The following is a 25,447-nucleotide window of genomic DNA, read 5'->3' as shown; positions in this document are numbered from 1 at the left end:
TTCGTTTGTTTTTGCCCTTTTGTCACTGGGATCCTGCTAGGCAGGACCCCGGTGCTCATAATGTATGCCCTGTATGTGTTCCCTGTGTGGTGCCTAACTGTATTACTGGGGCTCTGCTAATCAGAACCTCAGTGGTTATGCTCTCTCTGCTTTCTAAATTTGTCACTGCAGGCTAGTGACTAAATTTACCAATTCTCATTGGCACACTGGTACACCCATTTAATCCCCTTGTATATGGTACTTTGGTACCCAGGGTATTGGGGTTCCAGGAGATCCCTATGGGCTGCATTTCTTTTGCCACCCACAGGGAGCGCAGGCAATTCTTACACAGGCCTGCCACTGCAGCCTGAGTGAAATAACGTCCATGTTATTTCACAGCCATTTTTCACTGCACATAAGTAACTTATAAGTCACCTATATGTCTAACCCTCACTTAGTGAAGGTTGGGTGCCAAGTTACTTAGTGTGTGGGCACCCTGGCACTAGCCAAGGTGCCCCCACATCGTTCAGGGCAAATTTCCCGCACTTTGTGAGTGCGGGGACACCATTACATGCGTGCACTATACATAGGTCACTACCTATGTATAGCGTCACAATGGTAACTCCGAACATGGCCATGTAAGATGTCTAAGATCATGGCATTGTCACCCCAATACCATACTGGTATTGGAGGGACAATTCCATGATCCCCGGGTCTCTAGCACAGAACCCGGCTACTGCCAAACTGCCTTTCCGGGGTTTCCACTGCAGCTGCTGCTGCCAAACCCTCACACAGGATTCTGCCCTCCTGGGGTCTGGGCAGCCCCAGCCCAGGAAGGCAGAACAAAGGATTTCCTCTGAGAGAAGGTGTTACACCCTCTCCCTTTCGAAATAGGTGTGAAGGGCTGGGGAGGAGTAGCCTTCCCCCAGCCTCTGGAAATGCTTTGATGGGCACAGATGGTGCCCATCTCTGCATAAGCCAGTCTACACCAGTTCAGGGATCCCCCAGCCCTGCTCTGGCACGAAACTGGACAAAGGAAAGGGGAGCAGCCACTCCCCTGACCAGGACCTCCCAGGGGAGGTGTCCAGAGCTCCTCCCGTGTGTCCCAGACCTCTGCCATCTTGGAAACAGAGGTGTTGGGGGCACACTGGACTGCTCTGAGTGGCCAGTGCCAGCAGGTGACGTCAGAGACCCCCTCTGATAGGCTCTTACCTCTCTCGGTAGCCAATTCTCCTTTCTTGGTAGCCAAACCTCCTCTCCTGGCTATTTAGGGTCTCTCCTCTGGGGGTATTCTTCAGATAACGAAAGCAAGAGCTCACCAAAGTTCCTCTGCACTTACCTCTTTGACACCTGCCAAGGATCGACCGCTGACTGCTGCAGGACGCCTGCAAAACCGCAACAAAGTAGCAAGGCGACTACCAGCAACATTGTAGCGCCAAATCCTGCCCGCTTTCTCGACTGCTTCCTGGTGGTGCATGCTCTGAGGGCTGCCTGCATTCACCCTGCACTGGAAATGCCGAAGAAATCTCCTATAGGTTGACAGTCTCTTCCCCCTGCTAACGCAGGAACCAAACTTCTGCATAACCAGTCCTTTGGGTCCCCCCTCATATCGACGAGCGTGGTCCCTGGAACACAGGCGCTATATCCAAGTGACCCCCTCAGTCCAGTGATCCTTCAGTCCAAGTTTGGTGGAGGTAAGTCCTTGCCACCCCACGCTAGACTGCAAACCTGTGTACTGTGTGATTTGCAGCTGCTCCGGCTTCTGTGCACTTCTCCAAGGATTCCTTTGTGCACAGCCTAGCCTGGGTCCCCAGCATGCCGTCCTGCAGTGCTCAACGCTCTGAGTTGGACTCCAACGCCGTGGGACCCTCCTTTGTGACTCCGAGTGGACTCCGGTTCACAAATCTTCTAAGTACCTGCTCTGGTACTTCTGCGGGTGCTGCCTGTTTCTGTGAGGGCTCTCTGAGTTGCTGAGCGCCCCCTCTGTCTCCTCCTCCAAGGGGCGACATCCTGGTCCTTCCTGAACCCCAGCAGCACCCAAAAACCTCAACTGCGACCATTGCAGCTATCAAGGCTTGTTTGCGGTATTTCTGCATGGAAACACTTCTGCAATATCCAGCATGCCGTGGGACATCTTCCATCCAAAGGAGAAGTTCCTAACCCTTTTTGTTGTTGCAGAATCCTTGGCTTCTTCCACCCGGAGGCAGCCTTCTTGCACCTTCAACCGGGGTTTCCTGGGCTCCTTCTGCCCCCCTGCCCCCTGCCCCCCCCCCCCCCCCCCCGGACACTATAGCGACTCTTGGACTTGGTCCCCTTGCCTTGCAGGTCCACAGGTCCAGGAATCAGTCTTCAGTGCTTTACTGGTGTTTGTGGTTCTTGCAGAATCTCCCTATCACAAATGTTGTCCCCTATTGGGGTAGTAGGGGGATTTTACTCCTACTTTTCAGGGTCTTGGGGTGGGGTATCTTGGACACCCTGACTGTTTTCTTACAGTCCCAGCATCCCTCTTCAAGCCCCCATAGGTCTGGGGTTCATTCGTGATTTGCATTCCACTTTTGGAGTATATGGTTTGTGTTGCCCCTAGACCTATGTTCACCTATTGCATCCTATTGTAATTCTACACTGTTTGCATTACTTGTCTTACTATTACTTACCTGTTTTGGGTTTGTGTACATATAACTTGTGTATATTACTTACCTTCTAACTGAGGGTATCCTCTGAGATACTTTTGGCAAATTGTCAAAAATAAAGTACCTTTATTTTTTGTAACTCTGAGTATTGTGTTTTCTTATGATATTGTGGTATATGATATAGGTGGTATAGTAGGAGCTTTGCATGTCTCCTAGTTCAGCCTAAGCTGCTTTGCCATAGCTACCTTCTATCAGCCTAAGCTGCTAGAAACACCTCTATTCTATTAATAAGGGATAACTGGACCTGGCACAGGGTGTAAGTACCACAAGGTACCCACTATAAGCCAGGCCAGGCCAGCCTCCTACAGCCTGCATCACCACCTGCACCCAGGATTGCCAGAAGTGACTCCAAGGACTAGTTTTCTGGCCCCCTGTTCAGCCACAGGGAAATAACAGGTCCCCACCACCTTGAACATGTACCTGGACCTAGCCTCAGTGAGTCCTGAGCCCCAAGATGTCCCCATCTACTCCTTGACCCTTGGTTATGGTGCTAGAGGTGCACAGATGGTCATTTTCCAAAAACGGAGAACTTAGAAAAGAAATTGGCCAAGAAGTGCTCTGAGAACCAGGAGAAGACTAGAATCAACCTGCTAGACTATCCACCAGAGGTGCATCACGGGTCAGACGGACTTTGTGGCTTCCTCAGCTACATTCTTCTCTGTAGTATCAGATCCATGTCAGCGTCGTTCGCCAAAGGGGTAGCCAGCCTCGTGGAACTATCTTTGGCTACAGCTTTCTGCTTCATCCTGCTGGAGATTTTCAACTTCTATTTCAGCGGCTAAGTCCCATAGTAAAAGCCTTTACCATGGCTCCGCAACCATTCAACGACGACACTTCCTCCTAAGACACTTCTGCAGCCTGCCCTACTGAATCTCTACCTTCTCACACATTTTCTCTTCAAAAATGTTTTAAGTCCGAAGGTAAGTGCTGGCAGGCCCAATCCACTTCTTGCATCCGAACCACACTCTATCGCAGTCAGCCTTAACTTTTGACTTTGCCTCGGTCTAGCACGACCAGATGTCCGTGATTGGCACCTTTATCTTTTTGGTGCCATTTTGCACATTAAACTTAAAAAAAATATATATCATAACTCCAGTTCTACTGGAGTCAAATAATTTAAAAACATTTACTCAATTTCTCTAAATTGATTTTTGAGATTTGTTTACACTTTATCGCTGTGTATTTGCTGCTTAAATATTTAACACATTCCCTCTAAGTTTAGCTTGACTGCTTTGTGCGCCAAGCTACCCGGGGTTAAACTCAGGTTAATTTTGTGACTTTGTGTTTCACCTTGCAAGGGTTTGTGGCTGTTGCTTGACCAGCGCTAACACCCCAGTCAACCAACAACCCACTTTCTCACAGTAGCCTTAGATCTCTCTGCTAGGATAGGTAAATCTATCATTACCAGTTTATTTGGCACTACCAACAAGATGACCAGGAACCCAGTACTGGGCATAAATGCTACCTCATGACAATCAATACATAGATTGTTGAATTTCCCTCACCCTTTCACAGGCGTACTGTTGACACCATGCTGCAGTTTAGATCACAGGTAAACGTATTTTTTTTTTTTTTTTTTTTTTTTGTTCACCCTCGCATCGACATGGCTTATCCCGCATCGATCAAGTGTATAAGGACAGTCAAAGTCTTCCCATATTCTGCAGAGATCAGACTCCAAATAATGGAGGTACTGACTAGTTAGTACACGCTGTATGTAAGAACCTCAGGATGCCTCCACTTGACTTGGTATTTTCACTGGTGCTATAATACTTACATATCTGGAGTCAGTTTAAAGGGGTGGTTTCTGGTTTATATGGGACCATAATCAAATTACTAGTCGGGCCTTGCCCTTTGCTCAACAAGACTCACATGGCAGAAGCTGTTAAGACAGGAATGTACCCCAGAAAGAATGAACCACTTTGATACACAATCACAACAGAATACTTTGCAAATCTAAGTTGACAATTCTGTACTTAAAATCGTGGACCATTGGCACTGGTCCCCATGAAACTGAAGAGCCAGACCATTAGTCCAGGATAGTTGTTGGAGGTGAATGACAGATAACTTTGGCCGCTATCATATCCTTTGGGCCTGTTCATCACTGCATCCCACTAGAATGAGATCTGAGAATCTCTATGTATAATGAGCTTTATCACAGGTGTCTCCAACGAGTAGCTCTCCTGTGTGTAGCCCAGCCTAGAAAAACTGAAAAGTGTATATTTAAAACAAACATGTAAACTTGTCTAATGTGGTCAGTATTAAAGATTTAATATGAGTAGCTCTAGATGATTTTCATTGAAGCTTTTACTATAGAAAAGTTTGGAGACCCCTGCCCTTCTTCTCACTTAGGTCTTTTCCATGATCTAATGTACATTACCTACTGGATATCCATGAACACACAGGTGGCAGCAGCTAAGTTGTATAGACTATCACTGGTGGTGGAGTACTACACCGACCGGCAATGAATGGTTGATGGAAACACACAGGATTGTGTCATGCAAGAGGGTGAATTACACATTAAATGATAAACTTGAAGTGATCAACAGGATTTGGGGATTGTGCTGGAACTAAAAATAAAAAATAAAAAAATAAAACAACCATTAAAAGCTTCCCCAGCTGTTATAAGTGATAGAGAAGAGAACGACCCTCAAAAGAGCCACGGAGGGAAGATGAGGCACGCACACTCGAAGGAGGAAGTGATAATAAAGATCAAAATAAGCAATGGGATGGTAAACGGTCTCTAACTGATGTGTATAAACTTGTTCTTACATCTAATATGCTGGTTTAACAGAAAAACATTCAACGTGGGAATACAGTAAAGAAAATAATGTCCACAAACTAGACAATCACTGGCTATCCAAAATCAACTCTTTTTAGTTTCGAAGTAAAAAATTGTGAGAAGTGCAAAAGCTGCTTGTGCTTTCCTTGACTGAAAGGTTAGAACCGGTACACGTGCACAGATATAATGGTAGGCTTCTGAAGGTTTTTGCGAGGTCAGTGGCTTTGGGTAGATCCTTTGCCAACCAACACTGTCACGGGAACAAACGCTTTAAAAGGATCTAAGACCTTGTTTAGACATTAGTGGCCTAGCAAAAGTGCCTCATCGATGCAAGATCTTATGTTAGTTGGTCTCAGTTCAAAACAACTCCGAGTCCCAGTCTGCAATGTCACCAAACATTTTCAAGGGCATGCAACCTTCACATCGTTGGGAAAGTTCAGTATCAGCCCTGAACGGTTTATCTGATCTTGGCAACAGCAGACCTGGAGGAGTGCGAGAAGAGACTGAGGCAAAGATCTTCTGTCATTTGCAGAAATCAAATGGGCCCTTCGCCAAGCTGCACAAGCGAACAGTTTAAAAAAACACACAGAGTAAATGTGGGCTGCTGCTTAACGGCAACCACAAGGTCTCACTGCAAGATTTTTACAATTGGAATGCTTAGAAAATATGAAACTGGGGCAAGAGCTTCATGGAATTTTATTAAGAATGTGTGCAAATGGTCTCTCACAGGTATAGTTATTGAAACAGTGTAAACAATGGATTGGTTCCATGGACTATCCTCACAAACCTGTGGTCCTCCGTGACCGTGTTTTACTGTTGCGAGGATCCTTGAGAGAGGGATGAAGAATCATCAATAATAAAGCTGGGGTGTATGAAGCCTTAATAGATGGTACAAATACCCTAATGGATATTGCAAGCTGCTGCGTGAGAGGCCAAGGGAAGGCCAGAGGAACCTTTACCTGGAGGCGGAAGCAAAGGACTTACACGCTCCAGACTCACAATCTAGGAGGATAGGAAAGAGCGTTTCTGAGGAGCAGTGGAGGAATAAGAAAACATCTTCAGCACGCTTACTGGGAGCCATGAAGTCCACCCAACTACGTTATCGTAGGCACAAGGTACAACATTCACTGAAGCTGGCCGGAGTGCGTTTGTTTTGCAGGACAGGAGAAAACACACAATAATAGTTTGTATTAAGGCACTGCCTGCTACTGAAGGGGTGACCCTCTGGGGAAGTCTAACACTGAGGTGCTAGGTGCTTGCACTGGGCCTCAGAGGTTACAAATCTTGTCATAGGAGGCCTTTTATATGAAAACCAGAAAGACCGGACTCTGATAGCGAAGGCAGCCATGGTTACGTTAAGTTACTAACTGCTGTGCCTGGCCTTGAGAGCACCCATTCCAGGTCCATAAAGAGGAGTAAAAGGCTTCCAACAGGATCTAGGAATCTAGACAGAACAGACATCTCACAGGGGGTGTTGTGGTTACAAAGGCCTGCTTTAGTAATAAGGGAGAGGAAGACTGTGGCTTTCCCAGGGCACTCTTTCGGGCCCACTCCAAATTCCCAACATGCCTCTGCATTATCATGCACAAGGCTTTTAATCCAAATACCGCTTCTCTTTGAACGGTGCTGCAGCCTCCTCTACTCCGGACTCGGTCGCAACCTTGGCGGCACTGGAGCATGCTCTGCGACCTGCAAACCGTAGCCTCAGGAACCCCACCAAGATGTGGAACGAGGGAGACCGCTCCAGTGCCAGACTTGCGGCTTACGACTCCCAACATCGGTGATGCATCCAGAGAAAGCCCAAGTGAGACCGTATCACAGAGAAAGACAAAATAACAAAGACGTTTGCCCACATTGAAGTACATCGGCAATGGTGCAATTATCCATGTAACAGGGGCGTTCTGCAAGGTGGTAACAAAACCACCCATGGCGGGACAAACGTAAAGCAATCACCGATGACATAAAGGAATTTTTGCAAGGCAGGACCAAGAATGAATGAAAGTGATGGGCGTGGTTAAAGCCCACATATAGATAGCTAGCACATCGAAAAGTAGGGCTTGCGTACTGCTACACTCGACCTAAAAGAAAAAAAGAAAAGAAAAAAAAAAGGGGGGGTGGGAAGGTTTAGTCCTGTCTCCCCATCATACAAGTAAGGCTTCAGGAGATGGTGCAAAGGCATTAGGGCCTAGGATCCAAAATCTGATCATAGTTGCAGCTGTGGGTATGCATAAAAGAGGTTCCTTTCATTATTACGGCCCCTTTGAAATATGTGAAACGTACATTATAGGTTGAACTTGTGCACATACACAAACTGACACATGGTGCCAACTCTTACTCTCATGGTGTTATAAGCCTTAAGCCAGCTATGCAAAGGACATTTTATTTCTGCACCCTCTACTGCATTTAGATATGCTCCGGCAATGTTCCCTGGTCAAATTAGCGTATTTGAAACTCGCAATAAATATGTGCTTGATAAAAAAAAAAAAAAGGTGGCACTAGGTCTTCAGTAGGAGTATCCCACCTCACTGGACACACTGGGCCTGACAAACACCAGAGACAGCAACGCTTGGCTGTAAAGCGGATAGAAACATGCAATTCTCCTTTGCATCTTCCTTCAGAATTAAGAAATGTTTGGGTTGTTTCCTGGGTGGATGGCGGGCCAGAAGCACTGCCACCAGTACGGGCTTCGCACTCTCCGTTTAACATTGTGTTGGTGGCGGCAACTGGAAGCGTTATTGAAATGGTAAAAAGAATTGTCTCCACCTGTGTCCTTGCCTCAGACTCTAAAGAGCTCTGCGGCCCGTCGGTTAGGGGTGTGCTACACGAATACCACACAACACTCACAGGATCAGTTGTTTTGCTGACTTGCAATTGTAGGACTAACATGTAAACTCTAGTAAATACCTGGGATTGAATGTCGTGTGATCAACACTGCTCATCTGCTGGAAAAAAGAAAAAAAACACACACATATATATATATATATATACACACACACACACACACACACACACACACAAGAAAGCTTTAGAGTGTTTTCAACCCTGCCCTACTTTATGTCAAGATCTTGCCATTACTTGAGCTACTAATTCTTCAAGGAGCGCAGAAGGCTGTGCATTCCTTCACTCTGTAGGGCAGTATTAGATCCATGCATGTCATGGCACAATCCAGTCAGCCCAGGTGAACATTCAAGATGTTGAATGCAGTTGCAACAAGTGGACAGCATTAAGACTAGTCATGTTATGACACCGTCCTGAGCTTTCAAGACACTGAACACAATCACAATAATTGAGTAGCACAATCTTATTTATGTCACAACAGTCCATTCAGGGACAATGCCCTTTTAATATGATGAATAGTTGCTTCAACTGGGCAATATTGTACTCCTTCATCTCATGATACAGTCAGTTCTGAGACCAGGTCTCGAAAAAATAAAATCACACAAATGTTACAAGACCGGAAGGCCAAGTCACTTGAATAATCTACTCAACCTAAACGTAATGTACTTGACCCGTAAAGGGGTCTCAAAATGTGCAATACTAGGCACATATTTTATTTTACATAATTGCTTTTTTTTATTCTCACGAGTGCACCTTCAAATATATACGGTCAGCATCTCGGCTGCACGAAAAAAAAAAACTATTTGGATGATTTAATAGACTAAACACTTGCTCTACGTAGAATAAGACGCTAGCTCACACATAGGATACACAAGATCCATGACTTGCCTCTTAAATTATTAGCAGCATTGCCATCAGGGCAGGAGTATTTCTCAGTTCATGTTTAAACAATCACTTTTAATAAATTTGTGGTAGCACACTGCGGTCATTTACAGACAGTAAATGACCAAGAAATGTCAAAAAAACCTTCCCACTAATACAACTATATAGTGTATTAACAATAATCTGTGAAAACTGGGTTTCAGAAAACATGTTTATCCTTTGCACAACAGTAAGTGTTTGGATTTGTTTTCAACTGATACTTTTATCACACAGAAGTACAAACTAAGGGCTTTCACAACTACTGAAATATATTTTGAAATACTTGTACATTTGACTTAGTTATATAAATGTTTTGCTAGGAAAAACCTGACACCCTACAGCCTATCATTTCACATACTTTGTACAGCAGGTCAGACAGTCCACCTTACAAAATCCTGGAACTCTGCAGCCAGGAGGGAAAGTAATTGCAAGACAAACTGACTTTTGATTTCCATCTTTGAACACAGAGGAAATGTGATAAGATTTAAAGGTGTCTTCATTGCTCCTTCACTGTTCTTTGTCTTCTCGCCAGAAGGGGCGAGTAGGTCCTAAAAATAGCTCGACCTGATAAAATACGATTCGTCATATCGATAAGGAGAGTAGATTTTTAAAGGCCTGGAGATGATCGGCTCAGGGATGATGAACCACTGGTATACTCCATACAATAATCCAGACAACTGGGCAGGAGTGGACTATTCATATCAAGGCACTGTCCATACAGGGACGATGGCCTCCAATACACTGAATACTATTGTCACAACTGGATACAATGAGTCTAAACCAGGCCATTACAGTCCATTCAGTGTAGGTGATCTTTCAATAAACTGAATGCTATCGCAACCGGCCAGAAAAGCCCCAGCTAGGTCAGGACAGTAGGCCCTTATATTTATGAGGTTTACAGGTTTCCTTCAATTTGTGGCAGTGTAGGCAGAAGGGTAGGGACATCAGGAGCTGTGTAATTAGAGGGAGAATCAGGAAGGTCGTACCCAACTGTTTACATATTTTCTTAGTTGGCAAAAGTGCCCACCGCAAGACATATGCACGAGTATGACATCCATCCACAAAACATGACCTCAGATGTTTGGGACAGGAGAGGCAAAAGAAAATATGCAGGCATTTGCCTCTCCTACGGCACATATGATAGTGTTTGCCATGTGCTGGAGCATAGAAAACAAGCTTGGACTCTTTGGGGTGAGCTGAATGCCTCCAACGGCAATCATATGGACAGATGTGCAGCTAGGATAGCATCGTTCTGCTACTGGTCACACTGAGTGACCACTGACCCTGCCAATAACTAAGCTTACACGAGTCAACCACGTGACAAGGGATTACTATAGCAAATCTGTCTTCATGAGCTTGTGTTCCATGATTTCAAACTTTAACGGGTGTGCAGGAGAAAAATAAATAAATACAAAGAATTTGTTTTAAAGAAGTCAGTGAGAAAAAAAAAAGTCAGCCAGAGGTAAAGCATTGCAGAGTTTTAAAGCTCGCAAATATTAATTTCTCACCACTTCAGTCGTCCACTTACTCATCACTATGAGGCATTACAGAATTCATCCATCGAGCACTCAAACATCCCCCAAATAAATGTGTAAGACCCGGCAGCTAGACAGGCCCTGTACCAGAAAGAGCATTACTGAAGGTAAGTAACTTGTTCTTCTAAGACTTCTAGCTGCAAATTTCTCAAGCTTTTGAATAGATACCAAAGTAGTACCTTTTTGAATGTGGGTCTGTGAATAGACTCAAGCCAAAATGTCCTGCAGGTCCGAACGAGTAAAATATCCTCTCAGGGAACCTGTCTAGACAATATTTGTGGACGTATGGCACTACGCCCACGCAGGTGCCTGGCATATGTTGAGGACAAGGACTTTGCATGCTAATGCGATAGTAGCAGCTTTGGCTGTGGTAGAACGAGCACATAGTCCTTCTGGAGACTACTTTTTTTTGGTTAACGTGTAGCAGATCCTAATGTAGAGCACAATCCAGCAGGAGATGGTTCTTTGCACTACCTTGGCTTTTTCGCTCCAGAAAAATCCACAAATCGGTTTCACAGTGTTCTTTGCTATTAAGTAAAAGCTGAGTGATGTTTTGTGATCCCAGTGATGGAGCCTCTCTTCAGAGGAGTGAACGCTGGTAGTGGGATGGTTTGACTAACATGGAATGGAGTCACATCTTTTGGTAGAAATGAAGCTAGCATCCGCAGAACAAGTTTGTCTGGGAAGAGAGTAGTGTATGGTGGATTAACACAGAGTTCGAAGCTCACTCACCGTGCCAAGGAGATGGCAATGAGGAACACAGTCTTAATGGTAAGGGGACAGGTGTGAAGTGTCTCAAAAGGTGTGCACATCAGATAAGTAAGGACCAGATTAAGATCCCACTGCGGCAATACAAAGAGAGAAACATAGGTTATAACACTTTTTAAAAAATTACATCACAACCAGTGCCTCATAGAAAGGGAGCTGATCTGGCAACTGTAAGAAAGCCAAAACAGTGCCCAGAGCAGAGCCTTGCCAGGCAAAAAACAAGCAAAAACAAAAAGTCTGATAAATTGGTCTGGAAAGGGCCAATCTGATGTGTGACCACAAATCTGTCCCAACAACAGGTGTATACAATTTATGTCAAGGGGTGACTGGCTGCCAGGATGACATCATCTTCAACCCTCCTCCGAAGGTGGTTGAACAGCAACAGCTGAACTATCTCCAAGCATGAAGGTGGAGATTGCGAAGACTGGGCAGCAGAACTCTGCCTTGTTCCTGCAACAGCAGGTCCTCCTGAATGGGAGCCTGACTGGAGGTCACATGCTCAATTCCAGAAGTTCTGGATACCATCATTTCTGTTACCACTAAGATGACTTCAGCCCAGTTTTTGTTGTGAATTCGAACGCACACAAGCACCATCACAGCATGTTCTCCGCAGTGACGAATAAATAGAGCCTAGGTTCTCTCCATTCGCGGATGATTCCTTACTCCACCTCCAGATGTAATGCCACTCATGATCCACTAAGCGCCGACAGCTGAGTTTGTCTGCTCTGGCATTCAAAGAGCCCACCAGGAGGTTCACCGTCAGGAAAATGACTTGGTAGTTAGGCTATTTCCAAAGACGCTGTGTCTCCTGGCAGAATCTAGGACCCGACCCCATCCAATTAGTTCCACCATGTGTTGTCCATGAGCACTTGAACCAGCCTCCCGTTGATGGATAGGAAGGGGGCTTTCAGCGTCAAGCAGATGGTCCTCAGGTCCAGAAGGCTGATGTTGAGTCAAGACTGCCGGAAACAGAGGTCTCCGATCTCCAACTTTCGCAGATGGTCTTCCCAACCCAGAAGCAATACATTGTCAACACTGTCCTTTTCTAGGTGGGAAAGAGAGAGGGGGTCAGTCACTGAAACAATCGCAGTGCAGTAACCGCCAGCTGTCTGCTCCAAAAACTGAATATGGGTGGAGAGGGCCCCTTAATTTTGGGCCCACTGGAACTTCACAGCCCACATATGCCACCTGGTATGCCTGACCAGCAGGATGCAAGAGGTCATCAGTCCCAGAAGCCTCAAAGTTGACCTCACTGAAATCCGGGACTGAGGCTAAAAGAATATTATTGCCTGAAAGAACTGGACTCTTTTTCCAGGGTGAAGGCATGAAACCGAATTGTGTCCAGAATGGCTCTAATGAAAGGGAGCACAGGTGTGACTTTGGCCTGTTAACAGTGAGCCCCAGAAAAAGACAGGTGTGCCGTAGTCCAGTGGTGGCTGCCAACTACATGGGACAGGCCCACTTTCAAAAATCATCGAGTGGGGGGAAGAGTGGGACCCCAACCTTCAAAGATAAGCTGGCACCACAGTCATCACTTCCATAAACACCTGAGTTGTACCAATGAGACTAAAGGGGAGCTCAAAACTGAAAATGTCCCTGTCCTCCACGAACCGCAAGTAGTACCGATAGGCCAGCAGGACGGGTACATGGAAATAGATATCCTGCAGGTCCAACGCCACCATCCAGTCGCCAGGGTCGAGGGCAGACAAGACATGAGTCAGGGTGAGCATTCTGAATTTCTCCTTTTGGAGCAAGGTATTGAGACGGGACAGGTCTAAAAATTGGAGGAGGCCTCTGTCCTTGGGCACCAGAAAGTAGCAGGAAAACAACCATGTTCTACTTCTGCTGCTGGCATCATCTTGATGGCCCCTTTGGCCCACAGGTCTAGCACTACCTGCTGCAAAAAGGAGAGATGGTCCTCATCTATTGCTGGGGGCGGGAAAGGTGGAAGGTGCGGTGGCAAAGTGAGTAAAGGTAAGGCATATCCTCTGCGTACAATCTGCAGAATACACAAGTATGACGTTATTACCCCTCAACCAAGGGAGAAGGGGAAAAAAAAGTCTGTGGATTCTGCTTCCCACCCAGTGGCTCTGCTTCTGTAAGGGACACTACATAGGTTAAGCAGTTAGGGCTGCAGGGGCAACAGGTAGACTGAGCTACCCAATTACCTCAGACATGGATGGCCTCGACCATGAAACTGCTGGGTTCCTTGCAGAATCTGGACAGGCTGGAGGTAATGGACACATCTACCAAAAGGAATGGTTGAACTGGTGCAGTTGTCAGGCAGGGGTAGTGTGATGCTATTAATTGTGTTTGGCCAATGACTTTGTGTTTCACCACTGCGCATATTAGTTGCTCAATGTTAACCAGTAGCACATTATATGTTTTTGTTCAGTTTAGCTGCCTATTGGCTTTAACATGGAGTTAGCCATTACATTCTGTATTCAGTTTAGCCGCCTATTGGCTTTGACATTGCATTACATTTGGTATTTAGGTTAGCTGCCTATTATGTAGGGTTAGACATTGCAGTTGAGACATTGCAGAGATGTCTGTGTTTTTCCACAAGATGGACCGAGCTGTTTTCTTCACACCAGACCTTAGCTGATAAGAGCACGTAGATTTTGTGTTACCTCGCAATCCAGCCTGAGAGCGAGTGAGCTCAGGAGAATTGGCCGCTCTCCAAGGTTCTTTGGCTCTCACACTGAGTTTGCTTTTAAGGATGACTCTGGGCTACAGTGAGTTAGATTTGAATCTGCTTGACTTCAGACTGGAACTAGACGTCAGTTGGCAGTCTCCCATTTGGGTAGAAAATCTCTTTCTCGCAGTTGACCGGAGTCATCAACTTGCAGACCCCAGAAAGACGAAGCTGAATATAGGCCCTACTTGCCCATACGGTGATGAATTTGGACTTTTATGCTTTGCTTTGAAGTTATGCTATAAATGTCTTCACCTATATTTGCTGTGTACATTGCAACTGAGAAGTACTTTGATATATTTTGCTTTCACTGCTGCGACTACTTTTAAACGTGTACTTCCAATCTACTAATTTCGTCTCTCAGGAACTTGTGGGTGGGGAATTAATAACAATAAATGTCTTCTTTAAACTCAGAAGTGCATTCCAGAGAGGTACTGTAAGCTCGGATATGAGATAAGAGGGAAAGCAGAACAGGTAGACAGACCCAGAGAGTGGGAGGCACTTGGCTCACTTTACAACAGAGTCCGCTTTGTCCCCAAACAGGTGAGTCTCAAAGGCATGTCAATCAGTAAAGATTAGAAATTGCCGGAGAACCCAGTCAACTGTAGCTAAGCACAACAACACTGGAGCCACTAGCTCACTCAATAAAATCAGAGGTGTCCAAGGCAATAAGAATCATGAACTTGGCGGCGTCATATCCATCTTGGATTGAGCGCTGGCCGAAGATCTCTGGAAGCACCACAGAGGACTTCTGCCACCGAGACCCAAAGGATGTGGAAATATGGTCCTAACAGGCAGCATCACTTTACCAGACGTTTTTGACTGGAACAAAGACTGGCCTCTCGAACAGCTACGTCAACTCTGCGAGCAGGACAAGGGATAAACTTGTGACGCGACCGGAGACTTGAAGCGGTTCCAGCTAGAAGTCTTCCTGTGCTTAGTGATGTAAAGCTACGCAATCCCGGATGGTCTTCAGGTTAATCAGTGCATTGTCACAGCAGCCCTGGGAACCGACTCGACCCCAGACACTACAGCTACACCTGGCGGGGATATGTCACCGACATTTGTTTGTGACAGTCACTACAGGGTTTAAGACATGTTTTTGGGGCGACATCCCTTGCAGGCTTCAAGACGTTTGAAGAAACTGTCTAGAAGACAAAGGGAGCTCCAGATTTGTGTCTGGTAGCACGGAAAGAAAGGAACTGATGTCAGGGCGCAGGGGTGGTGCCTAAATTTTCTTTGCACGTCATTTCTGGAGCAAAAAGGCATGAGTGCGGAGCTCCACTGTGCCACCAGTCTGAGCACCAATACTACTGAAAAATATGCGGATCAAGTCTGGTGTCTGGGAAGTATTCAAAAGGTGAGATCTGCAACCAGGAGTCTCTATCAGACACTGTGTTAGGCAGAAGAGCCTCTCATCCTCTGTTGCCCAATAGCATAAAGTCCAAAACTCGCCGAGCCAGATGACTGAACCCATGTCACAACACTTAACCCACTTTAGGAAAGACCATATACCATAAATGATTGTGTAGGAAAAAGTTCAGCTCTAGTCCCACACCCGGTGGAAAGGCTAAAAACCTTAAAATTCGGACAGACCACTGTCAGATTCCAATCAGGGCTAATGGGGCAAGCGAGGGCTACTGAGCCTGAACTGTGGCAGTTGGGGCTTACTTCTGATGCCATGGAGTCAGTCATACTCTGGCTGCACACTAGGCTGAGTACAACCCCTCCTAAAGTTGACTCAGTAGTGGTGATGTACAGCACTCAGGTTTCTTGAGGCAGTTAAGTAGGGGTGCTCAAACTTATAACAAACATATTTCAATAATAAATGAGTGTTAAACATGTGCTTCACTTTCAAGAAGAAAAGGTACTTGAACACACTAGAACTAAATACTACATGCATGAAACTGTACATGAAGCAATTTAGTTCCCTGGTGCAGAGTTGTGGCTGGGCTTCTTCCTGCTGCTGGCCCTATTAGTCGTCCTTACGGTCCAAGCAGTTCCTTCCTCGAGCCAATACCCAGCATGATCAGGCTCAGGTGCACATTTCCCCACTACACGTGTGCTCGTTGTTTTGTTATTGGGGTGAGAACTCCACTGTCGGGGACAGCTTCACATCAAAGCTGGTCCAGTGGGTGCTCGGTGCAGACCAGCTTGAGCTGATCAGTGCAATTATACACATGCTGGACTCAAGCAGTGTGTTGAGGCCTTGCACTGGTCCCTCTGGCTGGATGGGGGGGAAACACTGCTCAGGTTATATAGAGATTCAAATAAAACTGCAGCTTCGTGATTTGAGCACAGCAGCTCAGGTCCCATTGCATCTTCATGATTTGGACACAGCAGCTCAGTTAACATTGATTCTTCAAGATTACTGCCAGGAATCGCATTACAGAGTCTGGGGTCTGCGGATACCAGGGCAGGCAAATCACTCATCAGTATTCCTCTTCTGCAAACCAGTTGCACCGGGGTCACAAAGCACCTCTGTCTTCCTGGACAGTCACACCTCCTGCAGGGTTGGAAGGCCCCTTCATTCTCTCAGCAGGTAAACGGACTTCTAGTTGCTACAGGGTAAGTGAACAGCTCTTCAGCAAGAGAAGTAACTCGGGTGACGTCCCCTCACCTCTGGGAAGCCATTTACGAGGCAGACCCCAGCTCTGGCTGCACAGTAGTCCTTCAAGGACTCAGCAGAGCACTCCCTTCCTTGGTGGTAATGAAGCAAGAAATGGAAAGTGGACTCTACTTTAATACAGTCAATGCAGAAATGAGATGGGTATCCAGTGCACTTCCACAACTGGATTCAAGGGGGTCTCCTTTCAAGTGTCCTTATCAAGCTGCTCTCCAGACACAGGCTTTGTGTAGACGTGCATCTCCCAACAGAACTGTCTCCAATGCGCAGTACACAAAACAAACACAAAGTGTCAGATTTCTGCACCCAGCTGTCATCAAACAAACTGAAGAAATGTTCAGGGACACACAAGGTTGGGCCTCACCCAATGGGCCCCTTCATCTGGCACAACAAGGCCTGCAGTCCCACCACCTACCAATGGCAGTACTCCTGGAAGGGTAATCAGACATTCCCTGCTCAGCAAGAGGCTAATCAAGTTTCCAAAATAGGGTTGCCGTCTTTCCCCTCACTTTATTCCTCCCACCAGCTTCAGGAATGTCTGTAATACACTTCCACTGTCTGGGAAAACAACCTCACCTCCATATTCTGCAAATGGCCAGGCCCATCTTAGTTTGATTGAGCAAGCCTAATGACTGGTGCACCCACATACACAACATCTATACCATGCCAGCTGCACACAAACATGCACAAGCTACACTTTGAACGTTAGCGCTAGGATTTGGAGACGCGTAAAACTAGGCTAGTAGGCCTTCACTCTAGGGTCACAACTATGAAGTCATGGCATGCCACCAGCACTGCTTTATGTGATAAACACATGACACTGATAGTCTACGGACTGCACAATAAAGGCAAGCTTGTCACAGGAGAGGGCCAGGACCTCACTTGTGTCAAGAAAAAAAGCGTGTGCGTACACGAGACTAGTGGGTGGCTGAGGCCAAAAACTAAACAGCACACCAGAGTCCTGCACCATCACGCAGTCAGGAAAGGGACACAGGACCGTACACCGCACAGTGGACATTCCCATCCAAACTGACGAGTTGCACATCTTATTGCTATGGATCACCATTTTTTAGTTGACATGTACTGAAACAGTTTGTTAGGAATCTAAGTTTTTCACAAAAAGTTCAAACATAGCTGATCGCTTTAAACGACTTGCCTGATTTTGGCAAGCAGCACATAATTTATGAGTAAGCAGCCCCCTTGTGGCTAAGCTACAGCTACTTCAAATAACAGTTGTGAGTGTTTTCTTACTGTGTCAGAGGCAAGATCATACAACTTCAGCACAGAAATCGCTGCAGTGGCTTCCTAGGCAACTAAATAGGTCCCTCAAGCCATTGTCTAAAATCTTCACTACCCCTGTACTCACCATCACGTCATTAATGGACTCTACCCACAAACGCTCTACTGACTAAGCACTGATCATGACAGCATACGCCTCAATAAGTGAAAGCTACCTGCCTTGATAAAAAACATATTTATGTCACCCCTGTAAAATGGAAGCCATCCTCAGCAATCAAGTCCTATCCACTTAAGCAGCTCGCAGATCAGGCTATGTGATCCAGAAGTTTGGCCACAAAAGAAATTATGCGAATGGTATTTGAGATGGTGACCTTGGCAGAGGTGCCATCCCCGGAAGACAGATACCAGCAATACGCTACTCTGCGTCGGTTTCCTAACGCTGTCTGCCCATTGTAGAACAGCCACCAGTGAGCACCAAGGTACCTAAAACTTATCCTGAAGACACCTCCTTTTCAGAGAAATAGTTTCAAGCAGCAACGGAAGAAAACAAGCACCGACTCCAGACTGCGCTAGGGAAGCCCAAGCTGTACTGATTATTTTCCTTCCACTGCCTGACAGGTTTCTGCATAGACCATGCTTGGCAATATTTTACAAAGAGGATTTACAAAACAGCTCACTTACGTACAAATCTCCCCACCATGCCTCTTACCACGCCGATACCATTAACAAGACCATGGTATATCAACAGCACCAAACAGCGTCTAACTACAATGATTTATTTACCACAAAAGTTAGTACAATTTAGGGGTCAAAGACCAGCTACAGATTTTGTATAACCTGTGACAGGAATGGAGAGTCAGTTTATACTTTCTTTACTATTCACCACTGCAGCAAAATAAACAGACATTAGTAAGAGCTACAACTCCCACCATCAGGTCAAATAGAGACAACACCAGCTTGACTGCCTCGCAGTCAATGTAAGTGTCACCATTTACCTTTATGCATTTCAGTGTTACTGTCATTGTGATATCTTTGATATTAGCTGTAATTGCGTGTTTTTTTTTACCCTACTGGTTATTGATTCCCCCTTTTCTGCAGGGGAGACGTCTCGTCAGGTTCAGCCGAGTATCAGGCACAGCACTGAAGGAGCAACGCTCCCTCACTAACATATTCCCCTTCTGTGTCCCATCCGGCCGTACGTGGCGCAGTGTGCCATCTCCCAGTTACCTCGGCTCTACCAGGGGTTGAACCAGCTGCCAGGCGTGCAGTAGACCCAGCTGTCTCGTGCCACTGATACTCAGCCTACCAGCACATCGTCAGCCTGCCATGATGATTCTGGGAACTTAGTTTGGAGATAATTTCAAAATGAATAGCAGTATATCTGCCTTTCTCTCGACAACGAAGTCAGAAGTATTGCCAACTGGTGTTGAAATAATTATACTCACTGGCACTTCCTCCAGAAGGATCGGGACAACCGTGAAAAGGTCAAGCAAAGGCCTCCTCTGGGCACCCTCTCAAAGGCTGAAGTCTGGGTTTCTAGCAGATCATTTGCACAGAGCCCTGGGACAGTCTGCAGGAGGTGCACATTCTGAGAATACATCCTGGTAAAAGGGCCACTGAAGAGGATCTGCAAACCAGGCTCAAGGGTCTGTAGCAACCCATAAGAGGGATGATTTTACAAGACAGAATCCTTTCCCACAACAGACATGCCCCTTGGTGAAACTTCATTTCAGTCTCGGGGGAGACACAGTCACATGGTTCCCTCACGGGAAACTCAGCAAAAAAAACCTTGGCGTTACCGTGGACAAGGCCCCATCTTCTGATCTCCAGGTCAACCGCACGGTGGTGACTTGATTTGGGATCACTGGAACCTTGTAAAAGATCTTTGTTTATTTCGTCTCTGCATTGAAAAGGTGGTCTTAGTTCTAATCTCATTCAGGATTCACTAATGCAATGCACTCTTTGTGGACATCAACAAGACAACTCTAGCCAACTGCAACTGGGGCAAAAAACGCGGCAGCAAAACTGAAGTAAAATATTCCGAAACATATGTCAATCTCACAAGGATTGCGTGAACTTCAGCTTCCTATACCGGTCGCCTTTAAAACCATGTATATCGCTCATAAAGTACTGTACGGTGCTAGCCCGGGGGAACCAAAACAATGTTCCAATGGTACTCTCCCTGTAGATTTCTCCGATCGGCAGCCCACAATCTAGTCTTCATCCCCAAAATTCGGAGGAAGAGGTGGGGAGACAGAGCCTTTCCTTTATAAGTTACCAAGATCTGGACTTTCGTCATCATCTAACCGCATGCTGCCTTTAGGAACGCCTTAAAAACTTGGCTTTTAACTTCCAAAAGATAGTGTCCTATTTTACTAGTAACCGAATACAAGTTAGACCAACTTCCAACCTTTAAAGCTGGTCCTATGATCTTGCCTTGGGGGGATCCTGTGGGAAAATATGTGAATACAGTCATGCTGCTGGCTAATATCCACTCTTCCTTCAAGTAAGTCTTGAACCCTGGCCTTTTTTGGCGGGAGCAGGTGAGGTTGTGCATCTTCTCAGGGCTTCCAAAGATTCCAGGCACATGCAGACGAGAGGGGTGACAATTGATTGTGTCCACTGCATTCCTTGTTACTAAATGTCATGGGATTTGTAGTTTGACTCATGCGTGTTTATTTTGCTTCAGCGGGGAATAGTATAAAACGAGAGCAAAATCTTCGCCCCGTGTCCTTAAATAATTGAAAATTATTTTAGGCAACATCAACATGATTTTTTCATGTACATTTCCACAGCCACCACTCGGGCTCTGATCACCAAGCCATAAAGTCACAAAGTTGAGTCCCTCCCCGGGTGTGACTCTGCGGGACACTCACCTGGATCAGGAGCTCACTGCCAGATGCGGGGTCTGCAGACACATTTAAGCAGAGTGCAGGAGAGATCAGCGCCATCCCATCCGGGAGGGAGAGGCCGGGCTCCAGATCAGTCTCATCTGCTAAATCCCCCCAAACATTCCCAAAGTTAGCTTGGTTGTTTGGATAATCCAGGCAGAGGTCGGCGGCCAGAACCACCGCCAAGTGTTTGAGGCTGGAATCCGCCAGCATGGGTGACCCCGAGCTCTCCTCGGGCCCCTCAGGGTGGACCCGGGTTCCCGAGTGCCATGCCCCTTCTTCGTCCTGGTGCTCGTGAGGCCCCAGTGCGGGGGGTCCATGCGGCTCTGCCGTGCTCTGTGTCCCCTCCTGGGGTCCTGGGGGTGCAGACTCCCCCTGCAGGAGTGTGGGGTCTCGGGGGTCTGCCAGCTCCCCCTGCAGCAGGGCCAGAGCCTCCCGAGCTGCCCTCTCGCCCCGAGGCCACTGCACGGGGTCCACTGATGCCGGACCCTGCGGCCCGTGGTCACTTCCGACCGACCCCTCACCCGGGGGCCCCCGATCCCCTCTCAGAAAGGCCTTGTCCCTCTCACCCGGAGGGGGCCCCTGGGGGCCTCGCATGGACTCCTGACCCCCAGCCCCCCACACCCAGACCCACTCCCCGTGGAAGAGGCCGAGCCCCCCCAGGCTGCTCCTGCTCACCCAGAGCGCCGCCTCCCTGTCCGGCCCGGGCCCCCCCCGGAGCGCCCCCGCCTCCCGCAGCCTCCCGGCCCGCAGCAGGGCCCCCGGGGACCCCGGCACCGTGCGGAGCGAGCCCCGGGCCCCGGCGGGGGCGGCGAAGGCGGAGACCAGCGGGGGCTGCGGCTGCGGGGCCGGGCCCCCCGGGGGCCCCAGCCCCCCCGGGGGCCCCAGCTCGGTGAGAGCCAGGCGGGTCCGGGGCCCCAGCAGCCCCTGCAGCGCCGGCCGCGTCTCCAGCACCAGCAGCTGCTCCCCGGGGCCCGGCTCCCCCCGCCGCACCAGCCCCGGGCCCAGCACCCGGGCCCCGCCCCGCCGGGCCCCCAGCAGCGCCCAGGAGAGCGCCGGGGGCCGCGGCACGGGGCGCGCCCGCACCGGGGGCGGCGGGAGACGGCGGAGAAGGGGGCGGGGGACGAGCAGCACCGCCCGGCCGGCCTCCTCCCCCGGGGCCTCCCCCTCCCAGGGCACCGCCCGCAGCAGCAGCTCCCGCCCTCCGCCGCCCCGGCCCCGCAGCGCCAGCACCCCGCCGCCCGACCCCAGGAGCTCGGCCAGCCGCCCCGGGCCCAGCAGCGAGCACTGCGGGTCGGAGGGGACGGGCTCCAGCGGCCTCAACTGCACCGGCACCGCCGCCATCTTACCGAGGGCCGAGTGCACCGGAAGCTGCGGCCATAGAGAGGGGGAAAGAGCTAGAAAGCACCGGAAGCTGTGGCTACAGAGAGGGTGAAAGAGCCAGCTGTAACCGGAAGCTGCGGCCGTAGAGAGGGGGAAACAGCTAGAAAGCACCGGAAGCTGTGGCTACAGAGAGGGTGAAAGAGCCAGCTGTAACCGGAAGCTGCGGCCATAGAGAGGGGGAAAGAGCTAGAAAGCACCGGAAGCTGTGGCTACAGAGAGGGTGAAAGAGCAGAAGCTGCGGCCATAGAGAAGCTGTAACAGTTAGACAGCACCGGAAGCTCCGGCCATAGAGAAGGTGACAAAGGGTCAGGCAGCTCCGGAAGCAGCGGCCATAAAGAAGATGACAGATAGCCAGGCAGCACCGAAGCGTGTGTGAAAGAAAAGCTAAGAGAGGGTCAGGCGGAAGCGCGGGACAGGCGGAAGTTGCGGGTGACGTGGCTGTGAAGTGTTGAGATTGCTACTAGACATGCGCCCGCCCGCCCGCCCGCCCGCGGAGAGAGCGCTCTCCGGGTCACTGAGCGCCCGTTACCTGAGCCTGCGCGTCCGCTGAGGGGAAGTGTCGACTTCTGTGGAGGCGGAGGCGAGGGAGGCCGCGGTGCCCTCGGTGGCCGCCTGCGCGCAGTCCTGCTCCTCCTCAGCGGCCGCGGGTCCCGCACTCCCGGGGGCGCAGGTCAGGCCACTAAACTGTCCCCGGCGCGGAAGCACAGCAGCAGTTACATCGCGGAGCGCACAAGGGGCGAAGTCTGGGGCTCCCCTGCAGAGGACCCTCCCTGAGGAAGGGCTCCTTCCGACGCAGCGCTTTGAGGACCGCTCCTACCACCTTCTTCGGTGGCTGAGGAACGCGCCCCTCGATGCCGTTACCTGCTGGGGCGACAAACTCCTTGCGCAGGCGGCAGCGCAGACCGATGAATAGATGGGCATCTTCCAGGACTCGGGGCTGCGAGCAGCGCCTCTAGCAGCACCTTCTGTAAGAGTGCGCAAGTGCTGACAATCCCTGCCAGGAGGAAGCAACGCCCGGAGAGCTTGCAGATGGATCCCTTCATCGCGTCGCCTCTGTAGCAAATTGCCACTGTTGCAATAGTTGCCCCACTAACATTTTGCCTTTTGTTAATGCCAGCTTTGAACGTCTGCTGGGACGGTGCTAACCAGGCCCCACACCAGTGTTCTTTCCCTAAAACTCTACCTTTCTCTCCACAATTGCCACAACCCTCGCACTCGGGTAAGTCCCTTGTTACTGGTACCCCTGGTACCAAAGCCCTGTGTCCAGGGAAGGTCTCTAAGGACTGTGCCACCCCAGAGACCCCTCACTCAGCACATGCACACTGCCTCACAGCTTGTGTGTGCTGGTGGGAAGAAAAAGACTAAGTCGACATGGCACTCCCCTCAGGGTGCCATGCCCACAACCCACTGCCTTTGGCATAGGTAACTCACCCCTCTAGCAGGCCTTACAGCCCTAAGGCAGGGTGCACTATCCCACAGGTGAGGGCAAAGCAGCATCAGCACTATGCCCCTACAGTGTCTAAGTCAATTCTTAGACATTGTAAGTGCAGGGTAGCCGTACTGAGTATATGGTCTGGGACTCTGTCAAAAACAAGCTCCAAGGTTCAATAATGGCTGCACTGAATACTGAGAAGTTTGGTATTAAACATCTCAGCACAATAAACCCACACTGATGCCAGTGTGGGATTTATTGAGAAATGCACACATAGGGCATGTTAGAGATGCCACCTCCACTGTTTCTGACCACATGGGATGAGTGCCTTTATGCAAACTGTGGTCAGAAACAAAGCCTGTCCTGGGTGGAGGTGCTTCACACCTCCCCCAGCAGGAACTGTAACACCTGGTGGTGAGCCTCAAAGGCTCAAGCCTGGTGTTACAGCACCCCTGGGCACTCCAGCTAGTGGAGATGCCCACCTCCCGGACACAGTCCCCACTTTTGGCGGTAGGTCCGGGAAAATAATGAAACAAAACAAGGAGGAGTCACCTCCTCAGCCAGGTCCACCTCTAAGGTGACCAGAGCTGAAGTGACCCCCTCCTTGGAAAATCATCCATCTTGGTTTGGAGGATTTAGCCCAATAGGGATAGGGATGTGCTCCCCTCCCCAAAGGGAGGGAGTACAAGGAGGGTGTGGCCACCCTCAAGGACAGTAGCCATTGGCTACTGCCCTGTGATCCTAACACACCCCTTAATTCAGTATTTAGGGGCGACCCTGAACCCAGGATTTCAGATTCCTGGCGACCTACAAAGAAGAAGGAATGCTTAGCTGAAAAACCCTGCAGAGAAGAAGGAAGACGACAACGGCTTTGGCCCCAGCCCTATTGGCCTGTCTCAAACTTCAGGAAACGTGCACCAGCGACGAATCCTGCGGGCCCAGCGACCTCTGCCGACTCAGAGGACTGACCTGCAACTACAAAGGATCAAGAACTCCTGTGGACAGCGGACCTGTCCAACCAAAGAAAGAAGAAACCATCTTTAAAGGGACTCTCACCTCACTCCAGAAGTGTGAGTCACCCCCACTCTGCACCCGACCCACCTGGCCTGTGTCCAGAGAAACCAATGACCGCAAGAGGACCCCCAGACGACTCTGTCGACGTGTCTACCCTGGGCTGACCTCTCTGCACACCCACGATGACGCCTGCAGAGGGAATCCCGAGGGCCACCCTGACCATGACTGCCAGGGACGAAGGTACCCGACACCTGGAGAAGCACTGCACCCGCAGCCCCAGGCCCGTGAGAAACCGACCACCGGTGCAGCAGTGACCCTTGCCTAGTCGTGGCCTGCCTGAGAAGCCCCCCTATGCCCTGCCTGCAACATCTGAGTGACCCCCCCGGGTCCCTCCATTGAATCCTATTGAAAACCCGACGCCCTGTTTGCCCACTGCACCCAGCCACCCCTGTACAGCTGAGGGTGTGTTTTGTGTGAATACTTAGGCTCCCCTCCCCAGTGCTCTACTAAACCCCCCTGGTCTCCTCCCCGAGGACGCGGGTGTGAGAAAGTAGCCTCTTTCTAGCCTTGTTACCCCCACTTTTGGCCTGTTTGTGAGTGTATGTCAGGGTGTTTTTACTGTCTCACTGGGATCCTGCTAGCCAGGGCCCAGTGCTC

General features: G+C 49.0%; 1 protein-coding gene across 1 annotated transcript in view; it reads right to left on the bottom strand.

Moving 5' to 3' along the window:
* Nucleotides 1-22,305, bottom strand: part of PEX6 (peroxisomal biogenesis factor 6) — a 203,915-nt gene extending 181,610 nt beyond the window's left edge. Inside the window, exon 1 of the mRNA XM_069236435.1 lies at nucleotides 20,947-22,305. Within this exon, the coding sequence (XP_069092536.1) occupies nucleotides 20,947-22,305 (1,359 nt within the window). The remainder of the gene's footprint in view (nucleotides 1-20,946) is intronic.
* Between the last annotated feature and the right edge of the window lie 3,142 nt (nucleotides 22,306-25,447).

Source organism: Pleurodeles waltl, chromosome 5 (assembly GCF_031143425.1).
Source record: "Pleurodeles waltl isolate 20211129_DDA chromosome 5, aPleWal1.hap1.20221129, whole genome shotgun sequence".
NCBI classification, from domain to species: domain Eukaryota; kingdom Metazoa; phylum Chordata; class Amphibia; order Caudata; family Salamandridae; genus Pleurodeles; species Pleurodeles waltl.
The sequence above is the reverse complement of the archived record's forward strand: the minus strand, read 5'-3'. Positions and strand labels throughout refer to the sequence as shown.